Raw genomic sequence first — 27,301 nt, forward strand, 5'->3', positions numbered from 1 at the left:
CAGATTCTTTGCAGGAAAACTTCTCTCTAAATGGGAAGGACCATATATCATCGAGGAGGTTTATCGCTCTGGAGCTATTAAAATAAATAATGCAAAAGGTAGTAACCCGAAGGTGGTCAATGGGAAAAGAATTAAACACTATATCTCGGGTACACCTATTAATGTTGAAAGTAATATTATTCAAACCATGACACCTGAGGAACACATAAAAGAAACCTTCCGGAACACTCTAGAAAAACTGAAAAAGAGGAGGTACATGATACGGTAAGTAAACGGACTCCGAAAAATCCGCAAAAGTATTTTCTGTCAGTTTTGGAATATTTTAAAAATTAGGAAACCTTCCCGACTCTGTTTTCCTCCCGTTTGCTTGTTTCCCAAGATAAAAAATCTTTATATACCCCCCTGAACGTATTGAACACCGTATCACGGAGAAATCTTCTGTTCTCATTTCTTGTTGTTTTCTGTCAGATCTGTCAAGCTAGGCATCATATCTTCCCCCTCCTCCAACAACATGGAAGACGATGCTTGGTTGCTAGAGGAGGAGCTAGAAGGAGAGGGGATTGAGGATGTTCCCATGGAGGAAGGTGAGGGGAGCTTTCTTGGAGTTCACCCTCCAGCCTCCGAGAGGGGCACTCTGGCCGGCATATCCACTCGTCCTAATCCCCATTAGGCCATGAGACTAACAAACAGCCAAGAAATCCCCGAAATGCAAGAGGAACTTCCTCCGAGGAGGCCTTTACACAGGTTACATCGAAACAATTTTTACAATTTGATTCACAATTATGGGTTCGAGAATACTCCTCGTGTGCACCTACGTCCAATTGGGACATACCTCGTCCAAGAGAAAGTGATGTAGGAACAACCTCTTGGGGCCCGGAGAATAAACATATTATGGCTGAAGTGGAGAAAAATACTGAGTTACTTCATCGAGCCCTTCGAGAGATTCAAGGTTTGAGGGAGCTACTCATGAGTATATTAGAGAACACGGATCCATCACCACCATCACCTTCTTCATCACCAAAGGAGACTTGAGTTCATGGTATGGACACTCCCCTTGGCTTGTGCCAAGCTTGGGGGAGGTGTCCCGGTATCGTATCACCACCACAATCTTTGCTTTTATATATTTTAGTTTGACCTTTAGTTATCCTATGATTTAGTTCAATAAAAGTTTAGTTCGATCCTTTCTTTTCAAGTGTTTGCTTAGTGATCTATCTATCGATGTAATCGTGTGCGAGAAATATAATAAAGACTAGTTTGAGTCTTGTTTCTTTATTTTAGTGTTTCAATAAAAGAAAAGGAAATAAATGAATAAGATCATATACTAATCTTATGGTAAGTAATGACATCACATAAGGAAAAATATAAGTGGTAAAATTTATTGGAGATTGACAAACATAGCATTGGTCAATGATGCAACTCATGAAAGAATTAATAAGGGAAGAGAATATTCACATGCAAATACACTATCTTGGACATCTTTTATGATTGTGAGCCCCCATTAAATATTTTGTGTCAAAATAGTTGACGTTATACAAGGAAGACAACTTAATGATTTATGTTTGTTCGTATTCACATAGAAGTTATATTGTCATAGATCCTTTAACATATGGTGCTTGCTCAATATCTTTTCTAGCCAAAAATTCCAATAGGGCAATAAAATTGCTTCTAAATGTGTTGGATCATTTAGTGTAAGAGAAAATTGAGCGTTGTACGAACTTGTGATGGCAAAGAATAAAAGCGACAGACTGCATATAAAGGTTGCTATCATAAGGGGCAATATAACGTGACGTTCTTTTGCATTAAGGGATTTGGCATACAAACAAATAAGCGCATGACAACCTCTGCTTCCCTCTGCGAATGGCCTATCTTTTACTTTTATGCATTTACTTTTATGCAAGAGTCAAAGTATTCTTTCATATTCCTTTTTATTTTCTCTTTTTGCAAGCACCATGTGGTGAGGAAAGATCTAGGCACATATATCCAGTTGGATATGAGTAGGCATGAGTTATTATTGTTGACATCACCTTTGAGGTGAATACGTTGGGAGGCAAAAATGTAAGCCCCTATCTTTCTATGTGTCCGGTTGAAACTTTTTGTTCATGGGTATGCTGTGAGTGTTATCAATCATAAAAGGTTAAGTGATGGTTGAGTATGCGGACTTGCCAAAAGGCTCCGACACGTGACTCTTCCTGAAAATATGATGAATTGTAGTTGCAAAGTTGATTGAGAACATAGTTTGTTGGTTTTCAATAGGGTTTATGCTGTATACTTCAATGTTGTGATGAATTGTTACTTGTTCATGAGAAGTTATATAATAAAAGTTGTTTGATAAAGTTTATGTTAAAGTTCCTTGTTGTTATAATAATATGCATGATGCTTCTATGTCTGTATTTGTTTTAATCGACACCTCTCTCTCTAAGCATGTGGACATGTTTTTCGATTTCGGTTTTCGCTTAAGGACAAGCGAGGTCTAAGCTTGGGGAAGTTGATACGTCCATTTTGCATCATGTTTTCCTACTGTTATTTATAATGTTTTTATGCATAATAATGCTTTTGGGAGTAATTTTAGTGCCTTTTCTCTCATAATATGCAAGGTTTACACAAAGAGGGAGAATACCGGCAGCTGGAATTCTGGACTTGGAAAAGCTACGTCAGAATTACCTATTCTGCACATCTCCAAATAAGCTGAAACTTCATGGAGATTTTTTATGGAATATTTAAGAAATATTGGAGCAAATAACTACAAGAGGGGGCCCACCAGGTGGGCACAACCCACCTTGGCGCGCCAGGGAGCCTAGGTGCGCCCTGGTGGGTTGTGCCCTCCTCGGCCCACCTCCGGTGCCCCTCTTCAGGTATATAAGTCATTTTGACCTAGAAAAAAATCAGGAGAGGACTTTCAGGACGAAGTGCTGCCGTTTCGAGGCGGAACTTGGGCAGGGGCACTTTTGCCCTCCGGCAGAGCAATTCCGCCGGGGGAACTTCCCTCCCAGAGGGGGAAATCATCGCCATCGTCATCACCAGAAACTCTCCCATCTTTGGGATCTCCATCAACATCTTCAACAGTACCATCTCCTCTCAAACCCTAGTTCATCTCTTGTGTTCAATCTTTGTACCGGAACCTTAGATTGGTGCTTGTGGGTGACTAGTAGTGTTGATTACATCTTGTAGTTGATTACTATATAGTTTATTTGGTGGAATATTATATGTTCAGATCCATTATGCTATTTAATACCCCTCTGATCTTGAGCATAATTATTATTTGTGAGTAGTTACTTCTGTTCTTGAGGTCACGGGAGAAGTCAAGTTGCAAGTAATCATGTGAACTTGATGTGTGTTTGATATTTTGATGATATGTATGTTGTGATTCCCTTAGTGGTGTCATGTGAATGTTGACTACATGAAACTTCACCATATTTGGGCCTAAGGGGATGCATTGTGGAGTAGTTATTAGATGATGGGTTGCTAGAGTGACAGAAGCTTAAACCCTAGTTTATGCACTACTTCGTAAGGGACCGATTTGGATCCAAAAGTTTAATGCTATGGTTAAATTTTATCTTAATACTTTTCTCGTAGTTGCGGATGCTTGCGAGGGGGTTAATCATAAGTAGGAGGTTTCTTCAAGTAAGAACATCACGTAAGCACCGATCCACCCACATATCAAATTATCAAAGTAGCGAACACGAATCAAGCCAACATGATGAAATTCCCGTGTACCCTCAAGAACGTTGTGCTTATCATAAGAGACCGTTTTTCCCTATACTTTGCCTCAAAAGGATTGGGCTACCTTGCTGCACTTTTGTTACCGTTGCCGTTACTTGCTTGTTACAAATTATCTTGCTATGAAACAACTTGTTACCTACAATTTTAGTGCTTGCAGACATTACCTTGCTGAAAACCACTTGTCATTTCCTTCTGCTCCTCGTTGGGTTCGACACTCTTACTTATCGAAAGGACTATGATTCATCCCCGATACTTGTGGGTCATCAATACCCTTCACCGTTTGAAGCTGTTGGTGCTGATCAGCTCTTGTCGTGGCTCGACAGCCTGTTGTTGCAAGCATGGTCTTCACCTATGTGACATCTCACATCAAAGACTGTGATGTCCATGTAGCTATTGGGATCACGGAAAGTGGTGGTGACAACACTGGATGACTTCAATTTGGTGATGCTTCTTAAGCATCAGTCTCGAGCTCCGGGGTGAAAACCCGAGGCATGACATTATTGGTTATATCTGGCAATGGCGATGCTTATTGTGTCATTACCATGTAAAAGGACTTGCTCAGACTTGTTCTTCATGGTGAAAACCAATGATCTGGCCTTTGGTGGTCGAATCGGGCGAAGGCGGCGCTTGAGTGTTGTTCCCTTCCTGAAAGTGTTGCTATTGGAGAACCCTTCTCGTGGTATTGGTGATGTCAAGTGATTGTTGTTGCGAATATGGTTGTTGCTGTAGATTGTTGATCGTTGTTTTGATCACTTTGGAGTTTCTTTCCTCATCAAGGTATAACTTCGGTCTTGCTTGACTTATTTAGTTGCCGGCGTGAATTTTGTGTGTATGCGTTGGTGTTGGTTGTGTGCATCTTAACTATGCAGAGGCCATGTGTGTTGCTCATTGTGTTTGTTTCCCCTTGATGCTCCATTATATTTTGAGCTAGTAAGGGAAAAAACTTTATTGTTAATTGTCAAGGTCCTCCGACTATTGTTTGTATCATGTAGCTTTCGGATAGATTTGCAACCAACAGATAAATGCAGCTAAACAAAGGACACATTTATATTGCGAGAATACACCATCATATGTAGTTAAATTATACCAGGAGACTTTCAGAATGATATGTTGTTGCTCCTCAAGCTGTGATATGAAGAACTGGTGCTAGACGAACAAATAGCATTGGCATTTCTTAGAGAAAACCAGAGGTTGTCTACAATGTAGATATGAACCAGCTCTATGAAGAGGTACACAACGTGTATCTGTGGTACAATTATTTCACAACTCTTATAATTAGAGAAAATTAAACATTAAACTATCACAACAGGGCCTTCTAGAGAGGGAAAAACTCAACTCCTTTAACCTACACTTTTATTGTCAAGATGGTGATCACCGATCAAGCAGAGTGGATTATTGAACATAAATCATGTCGAATTGTTCGAGTCCAACTAGGATCATGGTGACAACTCGGAAAGTGATGACGTGCATGACCTCCCTCCAGAGTGACATGAATGTCTCCAAGAGTTTGAGGGCAATGATGTTGCCCCTTTTCACAATCCATTTTGGTGAATCTGTGCTCAACATACTCTTCAAAAAATTCACGTATAATATCGCGGAACACCTTGCGAGGGAGAAGACCAAATGTTCCATCATAGCCCTTTCTTTGAAAAGAACATAATGGAGGTCTACGTTGATTTTGTATCTTCAACTTGTTTTATCTCTGTGAATAAAATGATGTACTTGATCTTCGTTTAGTTGTTGACTCTATACCAGCGATGGAATTATTCAAGTTTGGTCTCGTTTTCTATGTCTATCCCCGATGTAGAGACTCTATTGTGTTTATGGGAGGCACTTCTGCTTCGGTACAACCCCTTGAACACATCGACGGAGGAGATCTCTTCATACCCTTCATGATAAAGGGTAGGGTGGTCTTTTCTGAAAGTGCATCGCCCACCGGAATGTATACATACGCAAACACCCCTCCGAGCTGGGCCGACCCATTTTATCTTTTCTTCTTTTTGTTAAACTGCAAAAAAGTGTGCCAGACATGATTCAAACCTGCAACCTCCTCATTAAGTGTACGCCGCGGTGCGAACCAATCTGTGTTTGGATAGTTAGAGGGACAGTGGTATCCCCAACCCACCAGGATTCAAGTCCTGGTGCTCGCATTATTCCTGGATTTATTTCAGGATTTCCGGCGATGTGCTCTCAGTGGGAGGAGGCGTTCCCGTCGACGACGAGGCGCCTACGGTAACTTCGTAAATCTCAAGATGATATGCCGGCTCAATCTCTCGGAGGTGCTCATAGGGATAGAATGTGCGTGCGTGTGTGTGTTCATAGGGGTGAGTGTATGCGCGTATGTATGAGCGCTTGCGTCTATACTGTGTTTAAACAGTAGCCAACCAGACAACTCACCTTATGCCAATACTTACATCTTTTTTCTTCTTTTATTCTTTCTTCTGTTCGTGTCCCACTGAACAAGGAAGTCGTGGGTTTATTTTTTTTCTTTTTATCTTTTCTTTTCTGGTTTCCTTTGGCCGACGTCACGGGTTTAATTCCTTTTATTTTCTTTTTCTTGGTTTTGTTTGGCTGGTTTTACTTATTTTTTTACTTTTAATTTTTCTCTTTCATTTTCATTTTCTTTCCATTTATTAAATTAATTAACTTTTTTTAAAATTGAAAACTTCCAGATTTGGGATTTGTTTTCCTAAACGTTTTTTAAATCCACCAACTCCTTTAAATTTCCACGAACGTTTTTACCAAAATCTTAGATCTTTTAGAAAAACCATGAACTTTTTTCAAAAAATTTGACAGCGACTAGTTTACAGTAGCGAACATATCTTTTCACACTATATCTTTTTATTTTTTCAGTTCATTTCTTGTTTCTTTTAATTTCTTTCCATTTACACTTTTCCATTTCTTTTCTCATTTTCAAAAAATACTCACACTCGTAAAATTTATTTAAAATTTTAAAAAATGTTCAAAACATACAAACATTTGCATTTTAAAAATTATACATAAATGTCAAAAAAAATTGTGTCTTTCAAAATTGCACAGAATGTCAAAACACTAACATCTTCATAAAAGAGTGAACAAAATTTTGAGCACGAACATTTGCTCCTCGTTTCTCAAATGGAAAAAATTATCTTCTTTCTCGAAACATGCTAAACTAGAAATTCTTATGTTCATGATTCTTCATCCACAGATGCAGAAAATTATCCGATGCCGTCGCCTAATTGGGGCAAGGCCTAAGCATTTTTTTTTCTATTTATCATGTCTTTTATTATTATTTTTTCTCCTTTTTGAACTTTATTATTCTTTTTGAAACATGTTAAAAAAATTGAAATTTTGTTTGGAATACCAACAAATGTTCTTCTTTTCAAAATATTGTTTGTAGTTTTGAAAAGCATTTATGTTTCAAATTTTTTGTTCACAAATTTAAGAAATGTTTGCGTTTCAAAAAAACTGGATGAATTTTAAAAGCAATACGTGGTTTGTAATTTGTGTTCCATTTTTTATAAATTATTGAGATTTTTAAACAATTTTGAGAAACTATTCAAATTTGTAAAAAAATAAACACAGTTTGAAATTTCAAAATTGTTGACAAATTTCATGAAATGGTTAGAACATAAGAAAATGTTCATGTTCATTGATAATGATGGAAATTGCAAATAACAGAAGCATTCAAATCAGGAAAATCTACATGCTCACGGATGCACCCATCTGGCCATTTGACAAATGTCAAAAACAACGTGCTTTCAAACGAACCCTTCTGACCTACCCGGACACGCTATGTTCAACATGGTGTTTTTTATACATTCTTGACCCCAACTTTTTCAAGCAGGTGGGCATGCCCATGGTAGGCATGCATGCCTCGTTTTAGTAACTTTCGACACCGTATGCACGTTACGACACGTCCGGCCATTTATCGGTCTTTTTTCACAGTGAAAATCCAAAAAATGTAAAACTTGTCAAACCCTAAACAACTTGGCATGGTGCCTTGAATTGGTTATACAAGGCCATGTAAAAAGATGGGGCTATTTCAAGGATGTTGGAAAACAACGTGCTCTGAGAAGGACCTGAACACACTCTGTTGAACATGGTCTATTTTTGGACATCCTTAAAATGACCCTAACTTTTACTAGCAAGTGGGTGTGCCTATGGGAGGCATCCATGACAAGTTTTTTTTTTTGAATCTCGACACGTTTGCATGTTGTGACGTGTTCGACAATTCATCGGCCTTTTCACACCAAGAAAACTCCAAAAAATACTAAACTTACCGAAAAACCAAACAACTTATCATGATGCCTTGAATTGGTCATAAAAAATTATGGAAAAAACTTGGGGCCACTTCAAGGATGTCGAGAAACAACATGCTCTCACACGGAGCTTTCTGGCGTACCCGAACACTCCCCGTTCAATATGGTCTACCTTTGGACATCCTTGAAATGACCTCCATTTTTGCAATCTTGTGGGCATGCCCATGTTAGGCAACCATGTCAAGTTTGAACGATTTCTGACACCGTATGCAAGTTGCAATGCGTTTGGCCATTTTATCGGCCTTCCTTGACCGAGAAAACTCCAGAAAATGTAAAATTTGTCGAAAACCAAAACAACTAGGCATGGTTCCTTGAATTGGTCATATAAGGCCATAAAAAATTGGTGTCGTTTCAAGGATTTTGAAAAACAACGTGCTCTCAGACACACTCTTCCCGGCTACCCTTGCACCCTCGTCGAACATTGCGTTTTTGTGGATGTCAGTGTCAAAACCGTCAGATTTCGGGTAAGGGGTCCCGAGCTGTGGATCTCGGATCGGTGGTAAAAGGAACGAAGGAGACGATGTTTACCCAGGTTCAGGCCCTCTTGATGGAGGCAAAACCCTACGTCCTGCTCTTGTTTATATTGATGATGATGTATCGAATACAAGCTTGATCTACCTCGAGATCGTAAGTTGTGTTCTAATCCTAAGGCTAGGAAGATGTGATTCTGATTCGGTCCCCTCTACGGGCTAAACCATCCGGTTTATATACACGTCAGGTAGGGGATCTAGGGTTACATAGTCGGTATCCAGGGACGCATATGGAGGCGGCAGGAAATGTCTTGGAGTATACGTCAAGTCTTTGGCAGGTACAGTCTTGATCACGTTCCAAGCGTGTAGCTTCCGGAGTCCACCTTAATGAGAATGAGGGCCCACCGGTCCAGCCTGAGGACTATGGGCCGACTAGGTTAGCACCCCTTAGTCCAGGATACCATTAGTGGACATCCTTGAAATGACCCCAAAATTTTCACCAGGACCAAGAAAGGTCCACAAAATGCAAAACTTGTAGAAAACACAAGCAACTTTGTATGGTGCCTTGAATTGATCATAAACGGCCATGAAAAAAATTGGGGCCATTCGACGGTTGTCAGAAAAAAAAACATGCTCTCGAACTGAGTCTTGTGGCCTACCCAGACAACCTACGTTCAACATGGTGTTTTTGTACATCCTTGATCCTAACATTTTCAAGTAGGTGGGCATGCCCATGGTAGACATCTATGCCAGGTTTGAACGATTTTCGACACCATATGCAAATTGCGACACACCTAGCAATTTATCGCTCTTTTTGGACCAACAAAACTTCAGAAAATACAAACTTTGTAGAAAACCAAAACAACTTGGCATGGTGATTTGAATTGGTCATACAAGCCAATAAAAAAAATTAGTGTCATTTGATGGATGTCGAAAAACAATGTGCTCTCAGAGGGAGCTTTTTGGCCTACTCAAACACCCTATGTTGAATACGATGTTTTTTCTACGCAAATTCAAATTTGTTTAAGGGATTTTTTGTGAAAAAATGCTTTCAAATTGTTGTTCACATTTTCCTGATTTTTTTCAAGTTCCAAATTTTTAGTGTTTTTAAAAAATTATAGAAATTCCAACTTTGTTCACGTTTAAAAAAAAGTTCACTGTATTGAATAATGTTCAACGTATACTGAGAAAATGTTCACTATGTATAAAAACATGCTCATCATGTATAGCAAATTGTTTCAGCATGCATTTGATAAAATGATGTTCACCGTATATTTTGAGAATTGTTTATGGTGTATTATAAACATCTCTTCGTATGTTATAAAATTGTTCAATATGAAAGGTGTATTTTTTAAAATGTTGATCCTATATTATTAATAATTCAATATGTTTTTTTTAAATTTTTCATCATGTATTTAAAAATGGTTCATCGTGTATTATATAAATGTTCATTCTTTTCGAATTTTTGTTCAGGTACTCAATAATTATTCGCGTTTCAAAAAAAGATCACCGTATTTAATAAAAATGTTCACCGTACATAAAAAAATGTTCACTGTGTATAAAGAAATATTCATCATGTAAAGAGAAATTGTTCAGCGTGCATTTGGAAAAATATAGCTCACCATATATTTTCAAAAATGTCAGTATGTATTTTAAATTCAATTTCTATAAAATTGTTGACAGTCCAAAAATGGTTCAGAATTTGCAATTTGTTCACAATTTTTGAAAAATATTCACATTTTTGAAAAAAATGTTCACATGTTCAAATTTGTTCCCTTTTTCAAAATTGTGTTCATGTTTTTAAAATTTATAAGAATTTCGAAAAAAATCGCCATTTTCAAATATTGTTCGCATATTTTCAAGAAATGTTGATTTTTTTATTAAATAAATTGGATCTCCCACTGCAGTTAGTACTTCATCACTAGCGATGCATTTTAGTCATCAGCTGTTGGCAGCTTGGCTGGCTAGTAGAATTAGTATCTACTAGAGGTTAACGCGCGCTTTGCCGCGTCAGTTTTCACTTGTCGTTTTTTTATCTAGCAGGTTATTGTGGTTGATTTTTTCTTAGTTTTATCTATATTAGCTTGGATTTAATTTATGTTCTGATGGTCTTTTATTTTGTATATCGTGCCAGAGTGCCCATAAAGACGATATTATTTTTAAGGGGAAACTGAAGTTGTTCGATGTATGATTGTGATATCCTTAGATATTTCGGCCTTGATGTCAGCCCGTGGTCATTGTGTGAGGCCCTAGCTTATATTCCACGGTGAATTTGTAGAATTGCTGATACAAAGCTCACATGGGTCGGTCCATGAATCTTGCACTCGTTCAGCTCGACTCTCTGTCCACTCGCTTGCTTAGTAATATATGTTTGCGTCCACACTACTGCAATCTTATAAAAAGCCGGTAATTTTTTTATTTTTTGTTAAATCAAAATAATTGTTTACAACCATGATTTTTTTGAATGGGCGTTAATTTAGAATATATTTATAGATTTAAAAACATTTGCAAATTTAAAATAAATTTCACAGATTAAAAAAGTTCACAGATAACTCTCAGCAATTTAATGCACAACGTTTTTCCACCTCGACATGCCGCTATAGAAGACCTCTCCTGTAGCCGCTACATAGCACTCTCAACAGCTTACATAGCGCCAAGCTAATCGAATTAACCCTCGCCATCAGCTATCCTCCACACCACACGGAGGAGACGTACCAAAGAAAAATGGACATGCAAGGAACAGCTGCCCACACAAATAGTCTAACCCACTATCATCGGGGGCCCACACACTCTCCACACCCCATGATTCACCAAAAGAGTTCCTGTCGAGGGAGCTTAGAGTTTTAGGTGATTGTCAGGTTGGCAGGTCGGGAGTTTGACTCGCACCAGTGTCTTTTTATTTTTCATGTAGCATGGGGGTTGTATAGAAGCAGGACTTTTATTGGAAGAATTAACAAAAATATATGCAGCTTATATATACAACGAATATGCAGCTTATATCATATAGGCAGCTTATGTACTACAAATACAGTCTATGAATACAACAAAATAAATGCAGCTTATATACAACAAATATTTGAAGTTGCGACATACTACATGATATATGCAACTTATATACAACAAATATGATTCTAAGTGAGCAATAAAAATTGCAGCAATCTCTTCACGCAGTTAGGGCATCTCCAACGCTAATCCGCAATCGGCTATGTATCCGTCCGCGGATTGGGGGACCAGTCGATGAGCACGGATATGAAAGCCAGCCATCCATAGCTATCTCCATACAATTCAAACCCATTGCAACAGGCTGGATGAAATTCAATCAAAGTGGATGGAATTCATTCAAGTTCGGTCACGATTTACATAAACTGCCGATATTTCGGCCGTTTTTACTGAAAACTAAAAAAAACTGACAGCTTCTATCGGACAACCACCTTGTACGCGTGGCTGCCCTGCCTGGCCGCGCCACCATCGCTGTCCATGCCGTTGCCGCTGTCGTCGTCGTCATCCTTCCAGCGGTGGTAGGACGCTGGTCCGCCGCGGCAGCCTTGTCTGACCGTTGTCTGCCACTCATGGAGGAGCAGCTCCGTCTCCTTCTGCGCGGCATCAATGCCGGTCGGTGCATACTCTGGGTCGGCATGAATGCGGTGCGTGCATTAGATGGAAAGCATGAGACATGAGGGCTTTTTGGATGGGCCAGGGCAGTCAAAAGCGGGCATGACAGCGGTCCTGACGCCTGCAAAGGCCGCCCCAGTTTGTCTCGGGTTTGCAGGAAAAAGTGTGTCCGGACCGGTCGGCGCAGCAATGCAGGCTCGTGTTGCAAAACGCATCCAGACCGTGTGGTCCAGACCGATGCGGGCGGTTTGAGGGTCGGCGTTGGATATGCCCCTAAGAGCACCTCTAGCAGACCCCGTAAAAGGGTCGAACCCGTATAATTCCGGTGAGTATACGGGTTCGGCCCTTTTTCTGGCCAGAGTAGACACCGTATCCACGGCCCGGCCGTAAAATTTTTATCGTGGCCCGGAAAAACTCCCTCCTCACTGCTATATATGTTGTTTCACCGCTCGGATACGGGTCAAACCCTATCCGCCTCCACCGCGATTCCCCTCCTCCTCCGCCCAATTTATCACCGCCGGCGACCCTCAAAAAGCCATGAATGGCTACGGAAGCTCTGGAGATGAGGCGGAGCGCCGCCGCCGCAGATCCGACGTCGCCCGCAAGCGGGGCGCGCAGAGGTGGCTCAACCACGGGAGCCGACTGCCGCCGGCGTTCGTTCGTCGCGAGCTCGTCGAGTACGAGTGTGAGCTTGCCCCCCACCGCCATGCCTCCTTCGAATCCCCTGCCACGGGGAGCTCGTCCGCGGGTGCCTTGAGCTCGAGGCTCACTCTGGTCAAGAGAGAGCCGGAGGAGCTCGGGTCGCTTGCCGTCACGCCCGAGGCCGACGCGTCGCCGCGTCGAGGAGTGATCGGCCCCGAGGACTACCTCCCCCCGGGGCACGAGGAGCACCTTGAGCGCGTCATCATGGAGCGCGCGCGTGGGAGCTTGAGGAGGCCGACGCGCTCCGCCGCCGCGAGCTCAACTACGAGCGCATCTTCCTCGAGCAGGGCGTCGTGGCATCGCAGGCGCACGCGTCCAAGGAGGCGGACATGCGCGTCATGAAGGCGGAGCAGGCCAAAGTCTTCATCGACCTCGACTCCGACTCCGAATGAGCTCCTCCAGCTCCTCCGCCGCGTTGTTGCCGCTGCAAGCTCATGGATTTTGGTAGCATACGCTTGGATTTTAATTATGTTATGATGGTCTTTTATTTTGTATATCGTGCGAGAGTGCCCATAAAGACGATATTTGTTTTAGGAGGAAACTGAAGTTGTTCGATGTATGATTATGATATCCTTAGATATTTGGGCCTTGATGTCAGCCCGTGGTCATTGTGTGAGCCCCTAGCTTATATTCCACGGTGAATTTGTAGAATTGCTGATACAATGTTCACATGGGTCGGTCCACAAATCTTGCACTCGCTCAGCTCGACTCTCTAATCCACTCGCTTGCTTAGTAATATATGTTTGCGCCCACTCTACTGCAATCTTGTAAAAAGCCGGTAATTTTTTTATTTTTTGTTAAATCAAAATAATTGTTTAGAACCATGAATTTTTTGAATGGGCGTGAATTTAGAACATATTTATATATTTAAAAACATTTGCAAATTTAAAATAAATTTCACAGATTAAAAAAGTTCACAGATAACACTTAGCAATTTAATGCACAACATTTTTCTGCCTCGACATTGCCGCTATAGAAGACCTCTCCTGGAGCCGCTACAGAGCACTCTGAGCAGCTTACATAGCGCCAAGCTAATCGAATTAACCCTCGCCATCAGCTATCCTCCACCCCACATGGAGGAGACGTACCAAAGAAAAATGGACATGCAAGGAACAGCTGCCCACACAAACAGTCTACCCCATTGTCATCGGGGGCCCACACACTCTCCACACCCCACGATTCACCAAAAGAGTTCCTGTCGGGGGAGCTTAGAGTTTTAGGTGATTGTCAGGTTGGCAGGTCGGGAGTTTGACTCGCACCAGTGTTTTTTTATTTTTCATCTAGCATGGGGGTTGTATAGAAGCAGGACTTTTATTGGAAGAATTAACAAAATATATGCAGCATATATATACAACGAATATGCGGCTTATATTATATAGGCAGCTTATGTACTACAAATACAGTGTGAATACAACAAAATAAATGCAGCTTACATACAACAAATATATGAAGTTGCGGCATACATGATATATGCAACTTATATACAACAAATATGATTCTAAGTGAGCAATAAAAATTGCAGCGATCTCTTTACGCAGTTAGGGCATCTCCAACGCTAATCCGCAATCGGCTCTCTATCCGTCCACGGATTGATGGACCAGTCCATGGACACAGATGTGGAAGCCAGCCATCCATAGCTATCTGCATACAATTCAAACCCATTGCAACAGGCTGGATGAAAATCAATCAAAGTGGATGGAATTCATTCAAGTTCGGCCACAATTTACATAAACTGCCGATATTTCAGCCGTTTTTACTGAAAACTAAAAAAAATTGACAGTTTCTATCGGACAACCACCTTGTACGCGTGGCTACCCTGCCTGGCCGCACCACCATCGCCGTCCATGCCGCTGCCGCTGTCGTCGTCATCCCTCCAGCGGCGGTAGGGCGCTGGTCCGCCGCGGCAGCCTTGTCTGACTGTTGTCTGCCACTCATGGAGGAGCAGCTCCGTCTCCTTCTGCGAGGCATCAATGCCGGTCGGTGCATACTCTGGGTTAGCATGAGTGTGGTGCGTGCGTTAGATGGAAAGCACGAGACATGAGGGTTTTTTGGATGGGTCAGGGCAGTCAGAAGCGGGCATGGCAGCGGTCCTGACGCCTGCAAAGGCCGCCCCAGTCTGTCTCAGGTTTGCAGGAAAAAGTGTGTCCGGACCGGTCGGCGCAGCAATGCAGGCTCGTGTTGCAAAACGCATCCAGACCGCGTGGTCCAGACCGATGCGGGCGGTTTGAGGGTCGACGTTGGATATGCTCCTAAGAGCATCTCTAGCAGACCCCATAAAAGGGCCGAACCCATATAATTCCGGTGAGTATATGGGTTCGGCCCGTTTTTCTAGCCGGAGTAGACACTGTATCCACGGTCCGGCCATAAATTTTTATTGTGGCCTGGAAAAACTCCCTCCCCACTGCTATATATGTTGTTTCAGCGCTCGGATACGGGTCAAACCCTATCCGCCTCCGCCCAATTTCTCGCCGCCGGCGAGCCTCAAAAAGCCATGGATGGCTACGGAAGCTCGGGGGATGACGCGGAGCGCCGCCGCCGCCGCAGATCCGACGTCGCCCGCAAGCGGGGCGCGCAGAGGTGGCTCATCCACGGGAGCCGACCGCCACCGGCGTTCGTTCGCTGCGAGCTCGCCCCCTGCCGCTATGCCTCCTTCGGCTCCCCTGCCACGGGGAACTCGTCCGCGGGCGCCTTGAGCTCGCGGCTCACTCTGGTCAAGAGAGAGCCGGAGGAGCTCGGGCCGCTTGTCGTCACGCCCGAGGCCGATGCGTCGCTGCGTCGAGGAGTGCTCGGCCCCGAGGACTACCTTCCCCTGGGGCAGGAGGAGCACCTTGAGTGCGTCATCATGGAGCGCTCGCGCGAGGGAGCTCGAGGAGGCCGACGCGCTCCGCCGCCGCGAGCTCGACTACGAGCGCATCTTCCTCGAGCAGGGCACCGCGGCATCGCAGGCGCACGCGTCCAAGGAGGCGGACCTGCGCGTCATGAAGGCGGAGCAGGCCAAAGTCTTCATCGACCTCGACCTCGACTCCGACTCTAACTGAGCTCCTCCAGCTCCTCCGCCGCGTCGTCGCCGCCGCGAGCTCGTGGATTTTGGTAGCATACGCTCGGGCCCGCAGACCCCCCAGTAGTACAATGTACATGAACTATGTATGAGATTAATGTAGTATGATGATGAACTATATGTGATCAATGCCGTTGCAAGTTTTTTCCGCGAATGCTTTTTTAAAATTTTACAGTTTTTTATATGGGGTCTGATCTGCAGCGCACAATTTTGCCCCGCAAATCACATCTGCAGCGAACTGTAAACGCATTTTACGAGTCGGTATTATACGGGTCTGCTAGAGATGCTCTAACAAATTGGCTGGCCAAAAAATAATCTAGAGACTCGTGACCCTTTCCTCTTTTTTTTGCCAAAACAGCAAAATTATTAGAGTGGTGGTGCGTTCTATGGCCTACCACAAAACCCACCCACTGATACATAGCGCCATATGGTCCGTGAAGCTTCTACACTTGCGTACTGCTCGGGATGCGATTTTTGGTCAACTACTAGCAGACCCTGCAGAGAAGTCGCCGCATGGCTCCACGATCAACAAGAAGGCATCCATCCAACCGAGTTAATTACAAGGCATTACCATACTTCGGCACGTTGTGACGAATTTAGTACTACTAGTCATTTTTTGCCATGCAGTGCCAACTCTAAGCCTAAGTGTTGCAAAACGGTCTGACAGGCGTATAAGCTCGTATTGACCACGTATCTGACCGACCGGCCCTACGTGTCAGCTGCCACGGTGGCCTACCCGCGTGCAGCTGCTCGCACCCGGTCGGTCACTCGATCCAGCCCGGGTCGGTCGCACCAAGTAGCTGGGTCGGGTCGAATCGGACCGGACGAACCCTAGTTTCCTCTCCCCCCTCCCTCGTCTCCCTCTCCCTCTCAGGCGATGGCGGCGGCGACTCCCGGCGGCGCCGACGGCGCGGGCGGGTACGGAGACCTTCCTGGTCTCGGCCCCGATGACCACTTAGGTCTGGACGACGTCGACGGCTCTAGTTCATACTACTCCAGCGCAGACGAGGATTGGGAGGAGGAGGCTGCACTGTCCATGGAGGACAGGCTGAAGCTGGCAGAGATATGGGTGGCCCACCCTAGCAGTAGCCATCAGTGGACCAGTGGAGTTGCTGGCGGCGTGCTGTAAGTCGTTCTTTTCTCTGCTTCTTTCTGTATATTGCAAAATAGGGGGTAGGGTTAGTGTTGCTCATGACAGTCTAAATTTGTGCTGTCAATTGTAGTTTGGATGATGCTGTTTGGGATGTTCGGATTCATTTCGATGCACAACACAATCTGAATAGGAAGATATGCAGCTCAGATGTGACATTTCTTAACTTATATGCACTTATGCACACACAAGGTTATTCCTTCTCTGATGAACTGTACCACATGAAGAATTTAGGTAGAGGAGAGGAAAGAGAGCAAGGGTTAGAGTTAATTGACACAAACATCAAACTGCAGCAACTTAAGAAAGAATATGAGCATAGTTTAGTCCTGAATTTGCTAGTGAGGGCAACAGCACCTTCTGTATGTCAGATAGAAGAAGATTTAGTGAGTCCAAACTACAACAATGTCTGTCAGAGGAGAGAAGAAAATTTAGCAACTATATTGTATAGACCACCTGTTGTGTATGATCTCAGTGAGCCTGCAGTTCTTGCTGTTGATCAACAAGGTGTTGTTTTTCATAGTCAGTGCACACAAGAGAGCAGAAATTTCAGTAAGGAGAAGCTCAAAGCTGTAATGGAGGAAGAGGCAGTGCTAGAGGAGGGACATAATAACAGTGATGACTCTGAGGCTGCTGCATATGACAGTGATAACAATCCTTTCTGCATGAAGAAGTACAGGATAATTGAAGACACAGAGATAATTGAGGGGAATAAACTAGCAGAGCAAGAAGTTGAAGATGAAGATTCAGAAGAGGAACAATTACATTATGAGGGTGACACTGAGGTTGAGGACTTGTTTGAGATGGAGGAGGAGGAGGAGTAGGAGAAGGAGGATGAGATCAATGTTGTTGCAACAGAAGAGCCACCAATGCAAAAACCTGCAAAAAAGAGGAAGAAGCTGGTAGTTAGGAGAGGCCCTACTAGGACACATTCTAGTGCGTTGGAGGAGGTGCAACCTGATTTCATTCCTTCATCAGATGAAGAAGATGATGGGTTGCTGTTTGAGGATGAAGATGATGGACATGAGCCACTATCATTTGTTCTACCTAAAGGGAGGAAGAGTAGGGCCAAGAAAAGGAAACCAAGGATCTGGTACAATGACAAACTTGAGCAACCACATCAGCAGTTATGTATGTACATGTGCTTCAAGAATCAACAGCAATTCAGAGATGCTTTGTTGAGCTTGCACATCACACAGGCCAGAGACTTCAGGTATCACAGAAATTCAGACCAAAGGATCATTGCCTGTTGTAAGCAAGAGCACTGCCAGTTTTGCATAGTTGCTGCAGTTATCAAAGGGGAGAAGACTTTTGCTATTAAAAAAATAAGGCTGGAGCACACTTGCCCTAGTAGCACTGAGACATCTAGGATTAGTGCCAAGTGGCTTGCAAAGACCTATGAGTCATTGTTCAGGTCTGATCCAACCACCAGCATACACACTCTGATTGACAACTGCAATGAGAAGTATGGTGTTGATGTGCCAAGGCACATGGCCTATAGGGCCAAAAACCTAGCTGTGGAAGCTGTGCTAGGAGAGCACAAGAAGCAGTATCCCAGGCTAAGGGATTATGCTCAGACCATCATGGATACAAACCGTGGTAGTAGAGTTTTAGTTGCAACAATTACTCCAAGACCAACTACAAAAATACCACATCCAGGACCAAGGTTTCATGCTATGTTCTTCTGCATAAATGGAGCAAGGGAGGGATTTCTCAATGCATGCAAACCATTCATTGGTTAGTAATGCTTTATAGTTCTTTCTCAATTGATGTAGTGGTTCTTTCTCAATATATGGTTTAGTAATGCTTTGTAGAAGTTTAAATTGTTCTCTGGTTGCAACAACAGGTGTTGATGGATGCTTTATTAAGCTCACCACTGGTGATCAAATCCTAGCTGCCAATGGAAGAGATGGGAATAATAATATTTTCCCACTTGCATTTGCTGTTGTTGGACAAGAGGACACAACTAACTGGTGTTGGTTTCTACACCAACTGAAGATATGCCCAGGAGGAGAAGTTGGCAAATTTGGGCCTTATACTATCATGTCTGATAGACAGAAGGTATCCATGCATCTTTCTGTTATGTTCTTGCTTTTATGTTCTTCTGCATTAGCATGTTATGTTCTAGATGTAGTAGTACAGCAGCCAAGTCTAGCATGCCTTGTGAACAGGGGCTACTAAATGCAATAAACCAAGTTTTTCCAAACTGTCATCAAAGATCTTGCCTTAGACACCTCTATGCAAATTTCCAGAATGCTGAGTTTAGGGGGGAGATCTTAAGAAATGCATGGATAATGCCAGCTATGCTTATAACCAGCACAAGTTTAACATTGTCATGAATGACTTGAAAAATGAGAGTGAGGAAGCTTGGAAGTGGCTAAGTGGAATACCTAAGCACACATGGGCTAGGCATGCTTTTGACACTAACTGTAAGACAGACTTGGTTGTTAACAACCTGTCTGAGGTGTTCAACAAGTACATCCTAGATTTTAGAAAAAAAGACCTATTAGGACCATGATTGATGGTATTAAGGACAAGCAGATGGTGAGGTGGCATAGAAACAGAGAGAGAGAGGAAAGGCATCTCTGTGGGAGATCACACCACATTATGCTGAGAAGCTTGAGGAGGAAAAGGAAAGGGTCAGATTTTGCAAACCTATTCAAGCTGGTGTAAACCTTTGGCAAGTGACCAGTGGGCAGCAAACACATGCTGTAAACTTGGAAGCTTATACATGTGGCTGCAGAAAGTGGGACCTGAGTGGCATACCATGCAACCATGCAATATCAGCAATTAACAAGGCAAAAAGATTTCCAGAGGACTATGTCTGCAATTTCTTCAAAAAACCTTTTTACCTTGCTGCATATGAACCAATGATATATCCAGTTCCTGGTGAATATGATTGGACAAGGACACGTGAACCAGACATAGAGCCACCCAAATTTCATGTGAAGAAGGGGAGAAGGAAAGAGAAGAGGATAAAGGGCAGATTTGAGGTTCCAAAACCAAAGGACAGTTCAAGAATGGCCACTATAACATGCAACAACTGTGGGCTCCAAGGCCATAGGTACACCAACTGCAAGCAACAGTTGAGACCAGAGTTGGCTTTGAGGAAAAACAAGCACGTGGTAAACCCTTGTGAATTTTACTTGCTAATTGGTCTTCTTTCCTTCTATGTTTTTTGTGCTAAACCTTTGTGACTAACTAGCATGTTTCCTTGTAAATGTTTGCAAGGCACCTGCAAGATCAAGGAATGAAGATACTCCATCAGGATCACAGCAGCCACCAGCAAGGTCTGCTTCTGCAAGAACTACTTCTGCAAAAACTGCTAGTGCAAGATCTACTTCAAGATCTGCTAGAGTGTCAGCTAGTGCAAGTGCAAGATTTGCAAGGCCTTTCACTGCCCCAAGATTTGCTACAGGAGCTTCATCTTCTGGTCCTTCTACTTCTGGTGCTCCTTCAAGTGTCCCAGGGAATTATACTCGCTTGATGTCATTCTTTACTGCCAGTGGTAACACTTGAGTGAGAGAATGTTGCTACTTGAGTGAGAGAAGATGTGAACTAAGTTAGATGTGAACTAAGTTAGTTGTGCTACAAAACTGGTGTATGTCCTAATGGAGTACTAAGTTGAGTCTGATGTGAACTAAGTTATTTGTGCTACAAACCATGTATTTTATGGTCATTTTGTGGACCTATGATGCTCCTGTGAACATATTCGGCCTGCAATATCTGAAATATTTGGCCATTTGGCACTTGTGAACAACTCAAGGCTTTTTGTGTTGTTCATTTGGCATTTGTGAAACAACTCAATGCTCATTTGGCACTTGTGTCAAGATATTTGTTCATTTGGCTTTTATGAAACAACTCAATACACATGTGTCAAGAAACCATGCACAAACTGGATGATAATGCCACAATGGCCACATACTTGATTACACCAAATCTTTTTTACAAAGACACCTGACACATTACTAGGATCAACAACAGTAGTGGCACTAACTTGCAACACCTGACACTAACTTAACAACAGTAGGAACAACAACACAGTAGGAGCTAACCTGACACTAAATTGCAACACCTGACACTAACTTAACAACAGTAGGATCAACAACACAGTAGGATCAACCTGACCACAACTGACACTAACTTGCATCTCTCCTTAGCAAGGATCAACCTGACCACAACTTGCATCTTCAGTACTAAACAAGCTTACTGCCGCAGCATCTTGGCTGTCACTAAACCTACCACAAAGACAAGAAAAAGAAAGACAACATTGTGATATTTGTCCTTCAGTGCATCTATCTCTGCATTTTTCTCCTTGAGCTGTTATTCCAAAGCCACCACCTCTCTTCCTCTTTGAGCTTCAGGCAGAGCCACAACTGCACTGTCATCTTCAAACACACCAACACTTGTTTCACCTCTCAGCCTACGCACTTCATCTCGCAAATCTCCAATCAAATCACTCAAAAACTTCGGGAGAGGATCATCATGCCATTCAAGGAAGCCACAACCACCATGCTGTAGCAACAGAAATCAGGGTTTGAGAAGGGAGAAGATCTAATGAACAGAAAAGTAGAACAAAAATGAAACTTACCATGGCATCCACGCAGGTGTAGTACGTCCTGCCTGGGTTCTGACGGCTCCATGAGATCCATCTCGGCGCCTTCCTACGCGGCCTGCACCAGCAGAGCTTCTCCGGCTCATACGCCATCGGGCTCTCACGGTAGGGCACCGGTGACCTCGATTCGTCCCCTCTCCTTCCAGAGGCTCGACGGAAGCTGGGAGCCTGAGAACGACCCGAAGACCACGATATTGACATTGACTTGGACGCAGCCGCCGCCGCCGCCTGCGAGATCGCCTCCGCCGTCGCCTAACCCTAGGTTTTTTCCCCAAATGCACAAACTGTTTCCTGTTCGCCCCCGCGCATTGCTTTAATAATCAGGGCCACCACTCAGGGCAATCCCTGTTGACAATGGCCACGTCAGCGTTTTTTTTGCTCTAGTGTTTGATTTGGCCAGGGATTCGTTAGTTTATAGGTAGAACTTGAGCCATCTAACTTGAGCATTAGCTAAATATTTCATCCGAGGTTGAAGAGGAGATATAACTTGAGCATTAGCTAAATAACATAGCATACTGGAGTTCAACATAACCATAGATTCTTACGGCCATAATTACTAGATTCTTGCAACATTACCTAAAGACCATAGCATAGTGGAGTTCAACATTGTTCACAACTACTACATCCATACATTACACTTAACTAAACCACCCTTCACAAAAGATTAGCAAAGCCTTCTATGAAAGCAACTTATATCATGATAGGTATGCTCTGCTTCATCTACCCAGATCATCTTCATCTACCTCATTCCTTCAGGATGTCATGGATCAACTTCAACTTCTCGTTGCTCTTCTCCAGTGACTTCAAATGAACAGAAAGCTGGAGCTTTACCTCATCCCTGCGTTTTATCAGATTCTCATGCCCCCTCTTGAGATCAGACATGTGAAGGTTCAGCTGCACATTCTCTTCTGTGATTTTTTCCAAAGACTCGGTGAGCTCATCAACCTGAATCTTTAAATTGTTGTTGCCTTCAGCTAGCTTTTCCTTCTCTTTCAAATGATTCATCTTCAGGTTCCTAATGACAGTGCCTTGAGCTTCTACCAGGTTCATCAGCACTTTGTACTTCTCTTTCATCTTGAAGTTCTCTACCTCTTTCTTCTCCATCTCATTCTTCATGGCAGCCACAACTGATGCACTGGCTCTCTCATCTCTCTTCTCCTTAGCTTTCAGAGAGCTGAAATCCAACACCCTGTCCTCCTGGGCACTGAGAAGTTGATGGACATCTTCAACTAGTTTGTCATAGTTGGCATCCAGATTCCTTTTCTCTTCTTTAAGGTGGTGGATAGTAAGTGAACTTTCCAGGTTATCCTTCCTCCTAGCAGTCCTGCTGTCTTCAAACATTTCCCAAAGCTTCAACAATGCATTTTGCATTGTGGGAGGCTACTCTGGGTCAACCCAAGCAAGGAAACCATAATTTACAGCTTCCTGCAATATAGCAAACACTTATATTGTTACTCTCTGAAGAATTACCATTATGAAAGGGCACTTTTAAAAAATGAACTAACAACTGCAGAACTACAACCTATCCATGTGGCCAACTAAACAATGCTACTTCAACTGCAACCTATACTGCCTCAATTAAAAATTAGCAACTACACTGCCTCAATCAACTAACAATTTGCTTCATCATTAGTACTAGTGAACATAGCCAACTAAGCTGCTGCCCATATACATATTACAGTGAACATAAGCATCAAAACCATAATCATCAGAACTACTAATAAATAACTAAACCATAAATATATTACAGTGAACATAGCCAACTAAGCTATTGCAGTGAGCATCAGTACTAGAACATCAAAACTACTAAGTGGTAAACAATGTGCTTCATCATCAGTACTAGTAACTATATTACAGTGAACATAGAGAGAGAGCGAGCATCAATCTTACAGGCTGAGCACAAACTAGAAACCTCCTGCCCGTCTCAAATGATTCAAAAGCTACACGGCGCTCAGTTGGCAGCCGATGCTCCACGCAGAGCCCCTCTGGTGCCTTCTCCAAGCCATTGTAGTCTTGGTCTTCAATGCTAGCAGGAATCTACAGGGAGCAAATCCTCAAATCAGAAAACCAGATCATCAAATCCCCAAATCACCTAACCCTAATCCTAGCTCCACCACTGACCTGATAATGCATCCCGTCGGAGGAGGAGGACATCTGCAGGCCGGACAAGTCGTCGCTGCTCTCATCCTCGAAGACCATGGCACGCCGGCGGTGGCGGACGCGGCGGTCTGCGCGGCGAGCGGCGGCGGCGGCTGGAGAGACGAGGGCGATGAGGCGAGGAGAGGGACAGAGTGCGGCTGGCTCCGGTTGGGTTCGACCGGACCCGGCTACATGGAGCGACCAAGACGGGTGCGCGCGGGTAGGCCTCCGTGGCAGCTGACACGTAGGGCCGGTCGGTCAGATACGTGGTCAATACGAGCTTATACACCTGTCAGACCGTTTTGCAACACTTAGGCTTAGAGTTGGCACTGCATGGCAAAAAAAGTAACTAGTGATACTGATTCGTCACAACGTGCCGAAGTCAATACGAGCTTATACGCCTGTCAAACCGTTTTGCAACACTTAGGCTTAGAGTTGGCACTACATGGCAAAAAAAGTAACTGGTGATACTGATTCGTCACAACGTGCCGAAGTGTGGCAGTGCCTTGCAATTAACTCCGTCCAACCTGATACTAAGGGCCGGGATCGTCAGGTAGTTGTGCCCTTAGAAAGTGGTCGCTAGAACAGTCAGCCGAGCATGGCGAGGAACTCGTGCATGCTCCGGTAGCTGGAGCCGCCTGGGGCGACGGCCTTGGTCGCCTCCTCGCGCATCTTGGCCGCGCTTGCCGAAATCGCCTCGTCGCCCATCACCTCCTTCAGCTTTTCCCCAATCTCCACCCCGCTCACCACCGAACTCTCCTCCGAGTCCTCCTCCTGCCAGCTCCAGTGCTCCATCCACACCCCAAAGCCGCCGCTTCGTATCACCGTCGCGATTATCTTGTGGTCGCCCAACGTCGGCCACGCCAGCATCGGCACGCCGTACGCGGCCGCCTCCGTCACCGACCCCCACCCGGCGTGGCTCAGGAACAGCCCCACGGCCGGGTGCTTCAGGACCGCCTCCTGGTCCACCCACTCCTTGGTTACCAGGCCCCGTCCCTGCACGCGCCCCAGGAACCCATCGCCCACCACGTCCCTCAGCTCCGCCGTGTCCTCGCGGTCCAGTATCGTGGTCTTCACCACCCACAGGAACCGGCAGCCGCTGGCCTCCAGCCCGGCGCCGATCTCGCGGATCTGTTTCAGCGCCGCGGCGTTACAGTTGCCGAAGGCGACGTAGACCACCGACCGTGCTGGCTGCTCCCCGAGCCAGGCGATAGGCGAGTCCGCCTTATCGCTTCTTCTCGCTGAGGGCGTCGACTTGAGCGGGCCGACGGCGAACACCGGAGGAAATCCGGGAACGACCTTGCCGCCCCGCAGGGCAGTGAGTGCCTCTGGCTCCAAGGCATCGAACGTGTTGACGAGGATGCCGTCTGCTTTGGCGATCTCGCGGCCGTTGACGATGAACTGCTTGGTGAAGAGGCCGTCGGGGTTGCGCAGCACACGCGGGCAGTAGTCTGACGGGAGGCGTCGAACGCCCGGAACGTCGACATCGCCGACGAGGTGGTCTGCGTTGGCGCCGTCAAGGTAGACGGGGAAGTAGGCGAGGAATGCCAGCACGGTTGCGCCGGACGTGAAGAGGACGTGGCATGGAAGCTTCAGCTCGTTCTTAGCTACGGGGATGACCTCGGAAGCCAAGGTGACGTCCGTGATGATGGCCGACGCGCGCGGCGCGGCGCCGGCGATGAGCGGGCCGAGGAGATGGGCCGAGCGGCGCAGGGACTCCCACCGTAGGAAGAAGGGCTCGGTGTCCGCAAACGCGGAGGCGTCGAACGGCAGGAGGTTGAAGTCGATGCGCCGGATGGCGGGGAAGGCAGCGAAGAGGCCGGCGAAGTGCTCGGCCTCGGCCTCCGAGACCGTCGGGAGGGCGGTCACGACGGAGATGTCCACGCCCATGTCTGCGATGGCGGTGATGAAGCGGGTGAAAGGGAGGAGGTGGCCCATGCCGGCGCTCGGGACGAACACCAAATGCGGTGCGCCGCTGCCCTGGTGGCCGGAGCTCGGCATCGCCGCTGGAGACATTGGCAGGTAGTCGGGTTTGTGACTGAGAGTGGGAAGAGTGGGCACTGGCGAGTGCTTGGTGTCTCGTATGGAGTGAGGCAAAGCAATCAGCGTCCGGTTCGATTTATAGCGGGCTTGCATCGTTGGGAGTCTGGAGGAGCTGCATGGGCGAACGCTTGCATGGCCGGCACGTGCATCGGGCCTGCTTTGCATATGCGACACCAGAGTATCCGAAAGTGGATAATCTACCGTTAACGGTACCTACCTATACATCTGGTACCGTTCGTCGCACCAAGATCAATGTGCTGAGTACATAAAATACAGCAAACACTGGCATGCATACGTCAGATGTTTTGTAAGGAAAGAAAAGAACAGTGCATGGATGGGCGAACGCTTGCATGGTCGGCACGTGCGTCGGGCCTGCTTTGCATGTGCGACACCAGAGTACGCGAAAGTGGATAATCTACCGTTAACGGTACCTACCTATACATCTGGTACCGTTCGTCTTAGCACCAAGATCTTTTTTTTTCCGGGGGGTAAAGGGAGTTTTATTGCATAATGATAGAGTTACAGTCTTGAGGCCACAAATCCTCAATACACGGTGGTACTGAGCCCAACCACACAACAGTAGTTCGCTCCGTGCGGCTATAATGGGCCAGACGATCGGCAACTCTATTCTGAGAACGGGTAATCTTCAAAGGAAAAAACTCCCTAGTACCTAACAAAGGACAAAGCCTCCAAGGAGTCCGACTGCACCACCATCGGGAGGTCCGAGTGTTGTATAGCTACCGCCATACCTTGCATCAACGCATGTAATTCCGCCTCCAGCGACTCGTTGCATGGAAAATAAAACGATAAGCTGCGAAGAGAATTGTACCGTCAGGGTTCCTTAGAACCATACCAGCTGTCGCAGTACCGTCATCTTGCTGGAAAGATCCATCCACCGAAAGTGCCACCATCCCCACTGCAGGCGCCGGCCATGGAGTTGTGAGGGGCCGATCAACACTCACGTTGGGTGTAGCCTCTAGGATAGGCATCTTGCCTTTTATGATCTCATCAGTCGAGTATCTTCCAGCCAGTTTGATCGACTTGTAGTAACTGTCCAAGTATTCAACATTGGCGAGGACTGACGTACTATCATTTCCGTGCACCAAATCATTGCTCATCTGCCAAATCCTCCATACCAACATAATTAGCATATCCCTAACATCAGCAGTACACTTGCTCAACAAGGACAGAAACCATTCCTTTCCAGAATCAAGGAGCATATCATCAGTTGGTAATGGCCACCGACGACGCATGTTCACCCAGAGGATTCTTGCATGCGTACATGCAACCAGCGCATGGTACACCACAAAGAGCACATGTCGATCGCGTTGATAAGTGCCTAAACTGTTTGCACTTTTGTGTAGCTAGTATACCTGTAACAACCCTCCAAGTGGTAATCTTCATTTTTTGTGGTACATCAGACTTCCAGACGAGGTTCCACAAAGAGCGCTCCCCGTCCGGATTAGTACTGGATGAACCGTTGGCGAAGACAGA

General features: G+C 44.9%; 1 protein-coding gene across 1 annotated transcript; it reads right to left on the reverse strand.

Annotated features, from left to right (window-relative positions):
* Positions 1 to 24,160: 24,160 nt before the first annotated feature.
* LOC123166487 (UDP-glycosyltransferase CGT) lies at positions 24,161 to 25,840 on the reverse strand. The gene has a single exon (XM_044584292.1). The coding sequence runs from the start codon at positions 25,778 to 25,780 to the stop codon at positions 24,353 to 24,355; it is 1,428 nt and encodes a 475-aa protein (XP_044440227.1). The 5' UTR covers positions 25,781 to 25,840; the 3' UTR covers positions 24,161 to 24,352.
* Positions 25,841 to 27,301: the final 1,461 nt, after the last annotated feature.

The sequence above is a fragment of the Triticum aestivum genome, chromosome 7D (genome assembly GCF_018294505.1).
Source record: "Triticum aestivum cultivar Chinese Spring chromosome 7D, IWGSC CS RefSeq v2.1, whole genome shotgun sequence".
Classification (NCBI taxonomy): Eukaryota; Viridiplantae; Streptophyta; class Magnoliopsida; order Poales; family Poaceae; genus Triticum; species Triticum aestivum.

What these genes read in the sequence shown, in the direction of transcription:
- LOC123166487 (XM_044584292.1), bottom strand. Translation starts at nt 25,780, where the DNA reads ATGTCTCCAGCGGCGATGCCGAGCTCCGGCCACCAGGGCAGCGGCGCA.